Here is a 13,364-nt window from a genome sequence, read left to right as displayed (position 1 = left end):
TTTCCCCCTAAAAAGTACGTTGGGCCGGATGGAGGTGTCAGGCCGGATGGTTAAATGGGCAGTGGAGTTGGGCCAATTCGATATTGAATATGAGCCCCGCACGGCCATTAAAGGCCAGGCGTTAGCCGAGTTCTTGCAAGAAACAATACGAGAAGAACAGGAGGCCGAGTGGAAGGCCTTCATAGATGGGTCGTCAAATCAGTCCGGAAGTGGAGCAGGGATCATGCTGATAAGCCCCACGGGTGAAGAATACGAGTACGCAGTCCGGTTGGCCTTTCGGGCCTCAAATAATGAGGCGGAGTATGAAGCCCTCATATATGCCCTCCAGCTAGCCGCAGAGGCAGGGGCGAACTGTCTAGAGGTATATTCGGACTCCCAGCTGGTGGTCCAGCAGATGAAGGGGATATTCGAGACAAAGGATGAAAGGATGGGAGACTATTGCAGCAAAGCAAGGAAACTGTCTGCCGGTTTCCGTAGGCTAATCCTCGAACAAATCCCAAGAAGCGAGAATGAGAGAGCCGACTTCTTAGCCAAGGTCGGGAGCCTATCTACCGAGTGTGAGAGCAGGAAAATAACTATTCTCCAGGGTCATTCCCGGGAGTATGAGGAGGTGATTGTAGCAAGCGCGGCCTTCGATTGGCGCACTGATATCATTCGATGTCTCGAGGGGCACGAGCTGCCCTGCCGACGCGAGCAGGATAAGTTAATAGCAAGAAGTAGAGGGTTCTGTTTAGAGCGGGGTTCACTATACAAGAGGGGGTTCACGCGACCCCATTTAAAATGCCTAGGCGGGGCCGAGGGATTGCGCGCGATCAGAGAGGTGCACGAAGGCTGCTGTGGAGACCATGCAGGGGGGAGAATGCTGGCCATGCGGCTGTTGAGGGCAGGATATTTTTGGCCCACCATGCGGAAAGATTCGATTCAGTTTGTTAAGGCCTGTGATAAGTGTCAGAGATATGGACCTCGGATACGCGTGCCGGGAGAAGAGATGACTATAGTAGACACCCCTCGCCCCTTCCTACGATGGGGAATAGACATCGTAGGGCCATTGCCCGTAGCAACCGGACAAAGGAAGTTTTTGGTAGTCGCCATCGACTACTTCTCCAAGTGGGTCGAAGCGGAGGCTGTAGCCAGGATCACGGACACGGAAATCATGAAATTTATCTGGCAAAATATATGTTGTCGGTATGGGATACCGAGGGACCTCGTCTCGGATAACGGCACCCAATTCAATTCAGCAAAGATAACGAAATGGTGCAAGGGCTTGGGGATAGGTCAGAGGTTTGCAGCAGTGGCCCACCCGCAAGCGAACGGGCAGGTGGAGGTAACAAACAGGATCCTGATGGAGGGCATCAAAAAGCGATTAGAGAAGTCGAAAGGCAATTGGGTAGAGGAGCTACACTCGGTCTTGTGGGCACACCGGACGTCGCCAAAAGAAGCAACAGGAGAAACCCCGTTCTCTCTTGTTCATGGCTCCGAGGCGGTGATACCACTTGAGATTGGCATCCCATCCAGTCGGATGCGAGGACACAGTGACATCGTAAACGACGAAGGATTGAGAATGGAGTTGGATCTGATCATGGAAAGAAGGGAACAAGCCGTGATCCGGATGGAGGCTAACAAGGCGAGAATCAAGAACGCGTATGACAAAAAAGTGAGGAAAAGAATATTCCAGGTAGGAGATCTAGTGCTCAAACAGGCAGACGCTTTGAAAGCTGTAGGGAAGATGGAGCCCAACTGGGAGGGGCCATATGTAATAAAAAAGGTGTTGAAAGGAGGGGCATACGAACTGGCAAACGAAGAAGGGAGGAGGCTTCCACGACCATGGAACATAGGACATCTTAAAAAATATTTCACGTAAAGCATCGACGTATTTTTGCTCCTGAAAGATGTGCAAGGACTAAGTAACCTAGACTTTTGTAAACCGCGGGTATAAGAAAAACCCCTGTCCGTTTTTGTCTCTTAGAAAGAATGTTCATTAAGTTCTCCCCCCAGGGGGGAGCCCAAGTACTTATGATTTTTCTGCCAAAATCGTAACCGAGAATCTTTTGAAAACACTCGACGAGCTCGAGCTCCGAGTAGAACGAAAGGAAGAATTAGAACTTGTAAACACAAGTACTTACGATTTTTCTGCCAAAATCGTAACCGAGAATCTTTTGAAAACACTCGACGAGCTCGAGCTCCGAGTAGAACGAAAGGAAGAATTAGAACTTGTAAACACAAGTACTTACGATTTTTCTGCCAAAATCGTAACCGAGAATCTTTTGAAAACACTCGACGAGCTCGAGCTCCGAGTAGAACGAAAGGAAGAATTAGAACTTGTAAACACAAGTACTTACGATTTTTCTGCCAAAATCGTAACCGAGAATCTTTTGAAAACACTCGACGAGCTCGAGCTCCGAGTAGAACGAAAGGAAGAATTAGAACTTGTAAACACAAGTACTTACGATTTTTCTGCCAAAATCGTAACCGAGAATCTTTTGAAAACACTCGACGAGCTCGAGCTCCGAGTAGAACGAAAGGAAGAATTAGAACTTGTAAACACAAGTACTTACGATTTTTCTGCCAAAATCGTAACCGAGAATCTTTTGAAAACACTCGACGAGCTCGAGCTCCGAGTAGAACGAAAGGAAGAATTAGAACTTGTAAACACAAGTACTTACGATTTTTCTGCCAAAATCGTAACCGAGGATCTTTTGAAAACACTCGACGAGCTCGAGCTCCGAGTAGAACGAAATGAAGACACCGAGCTTGTAAACACAAGTACTTACGATTTTCCTGCCAAAAATCTTAGCTGAGAACTTTTGAAAGACTCTCGACGAGCTCAAGTTCCAAGAAAAACCAAACAGAGGAATGCAAGTTAAAATGTTTACGACCCTGACGGGCCTAAGTCCCGTCAGAACCGTAACCGAGGGCCCCTAGAATGCCCGACGAAGCTCACCAACTAAACAAGACATAAAAGAAAAATATATAAAAAAGAAGAGATAGTTAAAGTCCCATACAAAAAGAAAAACAAGGGAAGAATACACCCTTAAAAAAAAAAAAAAAAAAAAAAAAAAAAAAATATAAGCCCCTAAGAAGAAGTAGAGCGATGGGGAGAAAGCCTTGCAGGATCAGACGGGGCAAGGGGGGCGGAGGAAGCCGGACCAACACTTGCCTCGGGAACTCGAGGGGGCACTGGAGCTGAAGAGTGGCTAACTGCTGCCGAAGGACCCGGAGCACCACTTCCTAAAGAAGAAATCAGGTCCTCCGTAATAGGCTGCCACCACGGATGGTTGATGGGCTCGCGAGGGTCTCCCTTCCAAAGAGGCAGCGTCCTGTTTATCTTGCCTAAGACAGCGGTGGGTTCATAGCGAATGGGAGTGTTCGCCTCCTCGGCTATGGCCTCACAAGCGCCTATGGTTTGCTTGACATAATACATGCCGATCGGGCAAGCATCCTTCAGGAACAGCTTAGTATGAGGGTACCGCTCGAACAACTTGACCCGGTACTGGTCGAGAATGGTCAGACCTTCAGTGGTAGCAAGGAGTTCCCCCAACTTCTTCGCTCGCTCGGAGGCCAAACGGCAATCCAGCTCGCTCTGAAACTCCCGCTCCCGGGACTCCATACGCTGCATGGTGCGGGCTAGCTCTTCCTCTGCTCGCACGGCTCGACCCTCCAGAACGCTCCGAGTCTCGCATAGTTTGGACTGCGTTTCCTCGAGTTTCTCCTCGGCGACCTCACACTGGCGGAGCAAAGTGCTGTTCTCGGTCATAAGGGAGTAGATACGCGAGGAAGCCCGCTCGAGGGCCGCACGAGCGTTGGCGGCCTGCTCGTTCAACTCACGGAGAGCAAGGTCCCGAGTGGAGGGATCTTCCTTGCCAAAGCCTGAGGCTACAATGGAACTCGCCTGCAAAGAAAGAATGAGTGTTAGTACGAACTTACGTCAATTGAATAAGTTGATGAACGATCGAAGGATCGCATACCTGCGCCAAGCACAGAGCCAACTTGGCTCGCTGAGAAGAGTGAGGGAGGGATTGGAGGAAAGCTGCATCACCGGGGGCCTGAGCCTTGGACAGTTGGTGGAGCACGAGGTCGGCCGAGCCCTCGGGGTCCGAGGAAGAGAATAGGCTAGGCAACTCTAGGCGGGCCCTTTTCGGGGGAGGAGTAGAACCGCTCAGAGCGAGACGCTTGGAGCTTGTCTCGGCAGACTCTCCTTGAGCTTCCTCGAGTCCGGGATCGCCGCTCGGAAATATAGCCAGGTCCCGCACCTCGGTCTCGCTGTCTAGAAGTTCGATGACAGCTTCGGAACCGGGAAGAGGTAGACCGGAGGAAGGAGATAGAGGGTGCAGAGGGGAATTGGAGCTATGGGAAGGGAGTTCGGGCCCGCGGGAGGAAACCTCGGGCGCGACCTCAGCTGCCGCCATCGGGCTCGAGGCCCCGGCATCTTTCTTCTCGGCCTCAGCCAGTTCCAAAAGCATATCGATCATCATCTCACCTAAAAAAAAAAAAAAAAAAAAAAAAAAAAAAAAGAGAGAGAGTCAGATCGCAAACATAATAATAATAATGAAAAATAATACAAGCAAATACACACAACTGCCAAGCGGCATCGGAAGTCTGGACGGGAGAAAGTGAAAAGAGTAGGTATACCCCAAGGGCGACGATCAAAGGAAGGGATCTGCCACAAGCCGGCACGAGAAAAAAGGGGGAGACTGTTAATAATTTTCTCAACATTCCAGGCACGGGGGCGAACGCGAGCCAATAGGCCTGCGATCTCATCCTCGAAGCTCATGCCGAGGGCAGCACGTTTAGGAGATTTAGGAGGGGGAGTGGAGTCAAAAGGCCAGGCCGAGGGCGGGCGGACGAAGAAGAAGCGGCGTTGCCAAGAATCAATCTTCGTAACCAGCCCGGCGAAGAGGCGACCTATTCGCGAAGATAAATGATAATAGCCGGAGGAGGACCGGTTGTGGGTAAAGATAGTGAAAAATAATTCTGGTCGGGGGTCTACGCCGGTACTGACGCAGACTATATAGAAACACGACATGAACTTTATGGCGTTAGGATGGAAAAGTTGGAGGGGGATCTTGTATAGGCTGCCTACGTCAACAAAGAAAGGGTGCAAAGGAAGAGTAAGGCCGGCCTTGAATTGATCCAAGTACCAAGTGAGATAGCCCGGAGGGGGACTAGAAGGAGACTGGGAACGGGAGGGGACTAAAAGATGAAAGGAAGCGTCCACGCCCTGGGTGGCGTAGAGAGCTTCGAGGTCAAATTTGTCCACCAGAGAATGGGTTGGTTTCTCTAGGGATTTCTTTTTATTGGGTTGAGGGGAGGAAGAAGAAGGAGCTGTCTTCTTCTTCGGGTTCGGACGACGCCCGCCCCGGCGATTAGACCGCACGGGCGCAGGAAGGGGGTCAGTCCGCCCCGAAGAAGAAGAAGAAGAAGTGCCTTGGGAAACCATGGGATGGGCGATGGTGAAGAAAGCAAGAAAATCAATAACAAAGGAGAAAGGGAGAGCAGAAAGTACCTGGGGAATAGGGAGCACACTAGCAATAAGGGAATGGGAGGAGAATAAAGAGGGTATGGGGAAGGAGAGAAATAGCAGGAAAGGGGGGCTTTAAGTCCAGAAGGCGGGCCCCAACGACAGTCGAAAAGACACCCGTCATTAAAAGGCACAAGAAACGAAGAGCCCCCACAGGGATTGACGGCTGCATAGGGAAGTGCGCTAAGCGGGAAAACGAAACGATCGGATGGGGTAGATGAAAGGACGTGCCGCGGACGCGAGGAGGTAAAGAACTCCGAGCCCTAAAAATATAGGACTCGGAGTGGGGGACTAGTTGATCCGGATCGAGGCCAGGATTACGAAGCCCAAATACGTTAGCCCACTAAAACGGTCCAGGAATCGCTTAACCAGCCCATATGCGAAGGAGAAGCCCAAGGAGGAGAGTAAAGCCCAAAAGAGAGGAAGAGGTGGGGCCCGCATGGGGATTCGGCGGGCGAGAGTTATCCGCAGTTCCCGACCAGGAAGAGGAAGGTCGGGAAAAGTGGGGAAAATTGAATGCCCTGACAGACCTGGCCAGGCACCCATTAAATGCTCTGACAAGAGCATTTAATGAGCGAATGACTACGTGCGGCCGGGAGTACATGGGATAGACCTACGGGCATCATAATCTCTAGAAAATAGGGTAGTATGATGGCCCGGGCCGACTGGCGGAAAGGTGAAAAGCCCGTCAGAAGCATGCTTTTTACCAGGATCCGAGGGAGCAGAAGGTCTTCCCGCCGAATGTTATAAAAACCCCAAGGATCCAAGCAGAAAGGGGGTTATCTTTATCTTTCTCAAGCTTTAACACAAAAACTCATATATTCATAATACTTTATATCAGAGCCGTGGTACTGACTTGATCGTCGGAGTGCTAACTCCGGCATCAGTCCGGCTTTCCTTTCTCTGCAGATTTTCCGCCATAGCAGGAAGGACAGCTCATCAACTACGTTGTTCTGGAACGGATCATGTACCAAGATTCAAACCCAACAATTAAGATAGCCATGTGTTCATTAAAGAATATTGATGGAGAGCTTCAAAAACAGAACTACCTTCAATTGTGAAAGAAACTAACTTTCGGTGGAAGGAGATAAATAGCACCACCATGTTACATTAAAAGTTAAAACTTTAATGTACAATGTTTCAAGTAGTGTTTGGGTCGGTTTTATCGACCAACCGACACATTTTCGATCTGTTTTTTTTTGTCGATAATTTCTTTTGCTGTAATTCTGTAATTTTAACCGACTTTAGAGTAAACTATTTACCAAAACGATGCTGTATACATGTATAAAATTATGAGTTGGAAAAAATATTCTGTAATTTTAACCGACTTTAGAGTAAACTATTTACCAAAACGATGCTGTATACATGTATAAAATTATGAGTTGAAAAAAATATTATAAGAGAAGCAATAGCTGAATTTACATACATCCAAAAATAGATAATGAAAAATAAATAAATCGTAATCTCCAGTAAAACCTCGATAAATTAATAACCTCGCTTAAATAAAAAAAAATTCATTTCCCAAGTCGATAAAAATATATTAAATTATTAATTTGATGATCTAATATTTCGTTAAATTATTAGAATTTTAATAGTTCCGATTGTATTAATTAGGGCTTTAAGCTCGTAGAATTGGGCCTTCGGCTACAAATTAGGGCCTTAAGCTCGTATAATTGGCCTTCGGCTACAAATCAGGGCCTTAAGCTTGTAGAATTGGGCCTTCGGCTAAGATTAGGGTTTGATTTTATATAGTTGATGAAATCAATCCATAGCCCAGAACCAGGACTGAAAATCCAAAGCCCAAAACTCCAAATGTTGGATCACAAATCCATGGGGGCAAATCGAGTTCCAAAAAATTCTTCAATTCAGCTCCGCAATCGAACAAAATTGATCACTCGGCTCTTCGTTTTCTTCGAAATCGGTAAGAGATTCAGAATCAAATGAAGCAGCTTCAGCTTCTGAGACATTGTACTGTAAGTGATGTCGTAATTAGCTATCCTAAAAAAAAAATCCACCTCTAAACTGATGAAGAAACTAACACTGCTGCCGGAATTTTCAAGGTAGGAGGGATTAGGGGTTTCGCTGCGCAGAGTGGAAAGGGATCAAATGTACAGAGTTTGAAGATTGAAGGGATTACGGACATCATAGCTGTTGCTTCCGGCAAAGGTGGTGTTGGCAAGTCTACTACAGCTGGTACTGTACGATCATCCATTTGTTGTTTCTTCAATTTTTTATTTATTGGATGATTTGTTCATTTGGTGTTGGGTGTTTCTTTGTGTTTGGAATATGGGTTTTGTGGTGAAGTTGTTAATTAGGGTTTTAATACATTGCTGCACTGGTCTTGCTTTCTATGTGTTGTGTGAATTTTGTAGTTAATTTGGCGGTTTCACTTGCAAATAAGTGCAAGCTTAAAGTTGGGCTTCTCGATGCGGATGTTTATGGGCCGTCGATTCCAATGATGATGAAACTCCATGGAAAGCCTGAAGTGAGTGCAGGTGCTGCCTTAATTTACTTTCAAATTTTATGTTTTTCTGCACCTTCAATATTCATATTATCGAGTTTTCCTTGGAAATATTTAAAACGGAACAAATTGCGGTCGATTCGGATTTTCAGAAATTATAAAGTACGTATCGGCACATTTTAATCTGTTGTGCTTGATTCGATTTTACATCTTAGCAGATAAGAAAATGATCCCTATCGAGAACTATGGCGTCAAATGCATGTCAATTGGATCTCTTGTGGCAGAGGGGGATGCACTTGTCTGGAGAGGTCCGATGGCAAGTGTTGATTTTTTTTTTATGCCATGATTAATTTAAAGTTTTATGTAACAATCGAAAGATGCCTAAATTTAAATGACATCATCGTATGTATCTTTCAGGTAATGAAAGCACTTGAACAGATGACAAGAGGAGTTCATTGGGGAACACTAGATATACTTGTCGTGGACATGCCACCTGGCACCGGTGACGCTCAGATTTCCATCTCCCAGAGATTGCAATTGTCAGGTATTTAACGACTTTCGACACTAGTTTTTGAAACGATATACCTTAATTCTTTGATTTAATTAAAAAAAATCCATTTATAAGGATCGTTTTTTGGGGTTGTTGCAGGAGCACTAATCGTTTCAACTCCTCAAGATGTAGCATTAATGGATGCTCGAAGAGGTGTTAAAATGTTCGCCCAAGTTAATGTGCCGGTATGGTATACCCATTTCTCGACCTTTTTTATAATTTGTAATTTGTTAAAATGTTCGCCTAAATTTGCACTCTTTTTTTTTAATAATTTTTTTTTGCTGCTATAAGACTTCGGATCTTGAAATTGATCTCATGACTGTTTTTTTTGTCTCAGATATTAGGAATACTGGAGAATATGAGCTATTTTAAATGTCCGAAATGTACCGAGCCTTACTACATTTTCGGAAAAGGTGGAGCTCAAAGAACTGCTGATGAAATGGATATGGAGTTTCTTGGCGAGGTATGTATTGCTGCCATTTTGGTTATACTATTATTCGAAGTTCAAATACGAAGATGGTAATTCTTGTTAACATATGACTTGGTACTATGTTATGTAATATTTTTCGGTAATGCGCTGAATTTATAAATCTAGGTACCGTTGGAAACGGGGATCAGAAGTGGTTCTGATGAAGGTGTCCCTGTTGTGATATCCGATCCCGATTCTTTTGTATCACGGGCCTACGCTGATGTGGCACAAAAGATCGTCAGAAAACTCGAACTAACCAGACGACAAAACTTAGGGCCTGAAATAAACCTGTGAAAAACCGAGTGGGGTAAATGGATTATGTAGACAAATTTTGATCTTGTATGAACTATATATTCCAATAATCTAGTTTCTTGATTTTTTTTTTAAATTAATTAATTAATTAAATTTAATATGTTCTGTTTTAGTGAGTGGGCCTTGTTTCAACCAAACGCACACATTATATTATGCCATATATCCAAATCAATAAGAATAAAAGCTATTCCCATCAACTTTCAACTCTAATTTGATCGACCAAAGAAATAGTTTATACTTTATACTATATCGGTACTTTATACTATATTGGGTAGATCTTTCTTAAGCACACAACACGCATACACCCAAATTGGTGTGTGTAGATTAACCGTAAAAATACACCTGATGTAGCCTAGTATAGATGTAGCCTAGTATAGAAATAAGCGGAAAGAAATTAAACTCAGTTAAACCTCACTAAACTATTCAAGTTTAGTTTTTGATTAATAATCAAATTAAATAAAAAGAAATAATTTCCACTATATCAAATTGAAAAAACAAATTTCAAAGTACTAAACAATATTTTGGAGTAGAGTCGATACATACATAGATATATATATATACCTTCTATATATATATGTTTGACCACTTTATCCTGTAAAAGCCAAGGGTCTGGTATTCTGATTTAACAGCACAATTTCAATAGAAAACTGAAAACTGCTCTGCTGCAAGTTGGGCCAATCCCTCTTTCCCTATTGATTTGCTTCTCTCTCTCTCTCTCTCTCTCTCTAAAAGGTTGATCAGATTTTTCCAGTTTTTCATCATCTCTGTGAATAGTTGTGCCATTTTTCTTCTCGCTCTTGCTTCTTACTCGTATCTGCTTCAGGATGCATAATCAGGCTGCCTTATCCCTTAAATCCAATTATGCCCTTTTTTCTCCATACCCAAACACCTTTCAAAACCCTATACTATCTCCGTCTTCTCTAGCGAAACGGAATTTCTGCTACTATTCGATTTTGAAATGTAGGGGAACTGAAATTCATGTATCCAAGCAGCACCTGAATTCTCTGAGCTTCGGCAATGGCTCAGTGGAAGACGAGAGGGTTAAATCTGCCGGAGTGAAGGATATCGACGTGGCAACCCTTGGAAATCTGTGTGTTGATATTGTGCTCAGCGTCCAGCACTTGCCTCCGAAGCCCTTGGATCAACGTAAATCTTATATGGACGAATTATCCAAGTCGCCTCCTGATAAGGTTCTTGCCATTTTATTTTTATTTTTATTTCTTTTTGTTTTTTGCTTTTGGTAATTGGGATTTTGAAATGATTCTTACTGAAGGTTCTTGAAATCCCCTGAATTCACACACTGATACTTATGGTATCCTCTTATTTTACAAGAACAGAAGAGATGAAATATATTGTTACATATGTCCTGAGCAGATGAGCATGTGAGTTTTTATGATTCGAATGTTAGGTTTTCATAATACTGGGGTACGAGCCCGGGAATCAATACAAACGAGTACCGTAGATTTATTTTTTTATGATTCTATTTTGGCCAGTAATTGTCGATTAGCCCTCAAAATCGGTAGACGGAGAACAAACTTACTAAGTAGAGGACTGATCTGAGATGAAATAAAATTAAACGAGACAGGACACTGTCAATTCTTGAGGGGTTTTCTTCTGTGAATTCTTTAGTGTGTTTAATAATCCCTTTGGCTTGGAAACTTGGAACTGAAAATTTCAGAATAGTTAGCAGTTACTTATAGTTGTGTAACATATGTTATTTGATGAAAAAATGGTTACAGGTGTGCTCCCTATCGTTTTGCTGCTCAGTGTTCAGTTTATGTTTTAGTAATTCATTTTGCATCTAATTTTGTACGTATTCGTGTTACGGGAGTTAATGATTTAGCACTGTTTATAGAAATACTGGGAGGCTGGTGGCAATTGCAATATGGCCATAGCTGCAGCTAGATTAGGACTTCATGTCGCTACAGTTGGTCATGTTGGTGATGAAATCTATGGCCGTTTCCTCTTAGACGTACTTCGTAATGAAGGAATCAAGACTGTTGAAATGAATGAACGGAATGATAAAATCGACACATCCAGCACAGCGTATGAAACACTTCTGTGCTGGGTTTTAGTGGACCCTTTGCAAAGGCATGGTTTCTGCAGGTATAGAAAAATCGGTTTAAGATTTATATCTATCTTCCTTTTGATGGTTCTATTAAGCTATGTTGGATGTATAACGAAAAAGTTCTCACTTCTAAGCCTTTCATTTCTTTCGTTCTTTTACAGTCGTGCAGATTTCAGCGACGAGCCTGCATTTAGCTGGATGAGCACACTATCCAACGAAGCAAAGATGGCTATAAGAAGGTCAAAGATCATTTTCTGCAACGGTTATGGATTTGATGAACTTTCACCTCATTTGCTCGTGTCCGCTTTGGATTATGCCGTGGAAGTTGGGACATCGGTCTTTTTTGACCCTGGACCAAGAGGGAAGTCTCTGAGTACTGGAACGCCTGAAGAACGCAAGGCCCTTGACAAGTACTTGAGGATGAGTGATGTTCTTCTATTAACTTCTGAAGAGGTATGAATAAGAATGACGCTCTTTCGTAATTTCACATGATTTATACTTATATGCCTATCATTGGGTACACACTACTTGTCTCTTTGAACATGAGAAAGACTAACTCATGTTGTCATATCATCACGATAAGGGCCGCGTAAAAGAGAACATCCGATCATTATTTGTTAGAATGCTGCATAATAATGCTAAGCTCTTTCAAGCTTCAAAATTTACCTTGTTTTCCAACTTCTTCAATATTTGTTCGACCAGGCCGAATCATTGACTGGCACAGTGGACCCGATAGTAGCGGGACAACAGTTGCTCAGGGAAGGAATTCGCACAAAGTGGGTGATTATAAAAATGGGTGCAAAAGGTTCCATTCTGATCACCCATTCTAGTATATCTTGTGCCCCTGCATTCAAGGTAATAATTTGTACATCCCATAATTTGTTCGTCTTTTCAAATTTTCTTGATTTCTCACTCCCACCACTTCTAAAGTTGAATTGTTGAGTTCACCAAGGCCTCGTTTGGGTAGCATTGATAAGATTGATTGATTGGTTACGATTTCATTATGCATGATAATATTGTCTTTTTTTCCCCCCCTCCTAATTATAATTGTTATTTGAACAGGTGAATTTGATAGACACAGTTGGGTGTGGGGATAGTTTTGTGGCAGCTATAGTGTTCGGTTATATACATAAAATGCCGTTGGTGTATACATTAACCATAGCAAATGGAGTGGGGGCCGCAACTGCTATGGGCTGTGGTGCTGGTAGAAACGTAGCTACTCTGAAGCAGGTGTTGGAACTTTTGAGAGGATCAAATATCAACGAAGACGACAGTTATTGGGTGGAGTTGCTAAAGTCACATTCGGGTGCACAGGAAATCACGCTACTCGCGAAACTAGCCGTAAACGGAAACCATAATTGGCTGCGGCGGGCCCCAATGCAGAACGTCGTTTCTGAACTACTACCCAGGCTTGAATGTGCACAGACGAACCAGGTGGGAGCTTGTTGATTGAAGAGCAGGGTCGTTTTAGCAGTTTTTTTTTGTGGTTATGAAGAAAAGTAGAAAGAAAGGCCGATTTTTGTTTTGATCTTTTTATTGGTGATCTATGCCGTCTGCCGTGCACTAGTTATGATGAAGAAATCTTAATTTTCTTTTTTCCATATAAAACAGCATGCCTGTAGTTCAACTTTTTATTTTAGTAAACATCAAGTTCTTTCTCTGTGTGCCGGTTTAGTCTTTACCATCGAGTTCTCGAATGTTGACCGAAGAAGATGATCTTAAATTCTATACAAAAATGTAAATGCTTACATCAGTTTCCAGTCTGTTCAAATGCTGCATTCTAACTATTCTTCTTTCTTAAAAAGAAATGTCATTTATTGACTAATTTTAGTTACTGTATATTGTCGTTTTTCGGTAAATTAATCGAAAGACGAAAACTTTAAATAAATCCGTTCAACAAAAACTATCTTTCTTCTTCCACGAGTGTAGTACACAACATATTTTACACGACCTGTGAAAAAGGAAAACTAATATATATTTTCAATA

The 13,364-nt window shown here is 43.3% G+C and overlaps 2 protein-coding genes across 5 annotated transcripts; both read left to right on the top strand.

Moving 5' to 3' along the window:
* Positions 1-7,313: 7,313 nt before the first annotated feature.
* INDH (INDH1(iron-sulfur protein required for NADH dehydrogenase)) lies at positions 7,314-9,386 on the top strand. 4 transcript variants are annotated; one of them, XM_012976044.2, is made up of 8 exons: positions 7,314-7,491; positions 7,579-7,711; positions 7,891-8,013; positions 8,198-8,295; positions 8,397-8,523; positions 8,629-8,714; positions 8,867-8,992; positions 9,125-9,386. In XM_012976044.2, exons 1-8 carry the CDS (start codon positions 7,459-7,461, stop codon positions 9,290-9,292), a joined length of 894 nt encoding a protein of 297 aa, XP_012831498.1. In that variant the 5' UTR covers positions 7,314-7,458; the 3' UTR covers positions 9,293-9,386. The 4 variants fall into 4 exon arrangements, with proteins under 4 accessions (XP_012831498.1, XP_088672416.1, XP_088672417.1 ...); XM_088816290.1 differs by having other exon boundaries at positions 7,333-7,491; positions 8,195-8,295; XM_088816291.1 differs by having other exon boundaries at positions 7,335-7,495; positions 7,583-7,711; positions 8,195-8,295.
* A 137-nt stretch (positions 9,387-9,523) lies between these two features.
* LOC105952488 (pfkB-like carbohydrate kinase family protein) lies at positions 9,524-13,042 on the top strand. Its single transcript, XM_012976053.2, has 5 exons — positions 9,524-10,500; positions 11,166-11,416; positions 11,540-11,831; positions 12,081-12,233; positions 12,441-13,042. The coding sequence occupies exons 1-5, from the start codon at positions 10,135-10,137 to the stop codon at positions 12,825-12,827; spliced, it is 1,449 nt and encodes a 482-aa protein (XP_012831507.1). The 5' UTR covers positions 9,524-10,134; the 3' UTR covers positions 12,828-13,042.
* Positions 13,043-13,364: the final 322 nt, after the last annotated feature.

The sequence above is a fragment of the Erythranthe guttata genome, chromosome 4, assembly GCF_056151865.1.
Source record: "Erythranthe guttata isolate IM_541 chromosome 4, IM_541, whole genome shotgun sequence".
Classification (NCBI taxonomy): Eukaryota; Viridiplantae; Streptophyta; class Magnoliopsida; order Lamiales; family Phrymaceae; genus Erythranthe; species Erythranthe guttata.
Note: the sequence above shows the minus strand (reverse complement) of the source record. Positions and strands in the feature narration are given on the sequence as shown.

What these genes read in the sequence shown, in the direction of transcription:
- INDH (XM_088816290.1), top strand. Translation starts at nt 7,459, where the DNA reads ATGAAGCAGCTTCAGCTTCTGAGACATTGTACT. An exon ending in AGCTTCTGAGACATTGTACT is followed by an intron (nt 7,492 to 7,578) that starts GTAAGTGATGTC and finishes GGAATTTTCAAG; the next exon opens with GTAGGAGGGATTAGGGGTTT. An exon ending in CCAGAGATTGCAATTGTCAG is followed by an intron (nt 8,524 to 8,628) that starts GTATTTAACGAC and finishes GGGTTGTTGCAG; the next exon opens with GAGCACTAATCGTTTCAACT.
- LOC105952488 (XM_012976053.2), top strand. Translation starts at nt 10,135, where the DNA reads ATGCATAATCAGGCTGCCTTATCCCTTAAATCCAATTATGCCCTTTTT. An exon ending in CAAAGGCATGGTTTCTGCAG is followed by an intron (nt 11,417 to 11,539) that starts GTATAGAAAAAT and finishes GTTCTTTTACAG; the next exon opens with TCGTGCAGATTTCAGCGACG. An exon ending in CTTGTGCCCCTGCATTCAAG is followed by an intron (nt 12,234 to 12,440) that starts GTAATAATTTGT and finishes TTATTTGAACAG; the next exon opens with GTGAATTTGATAGACACAGT.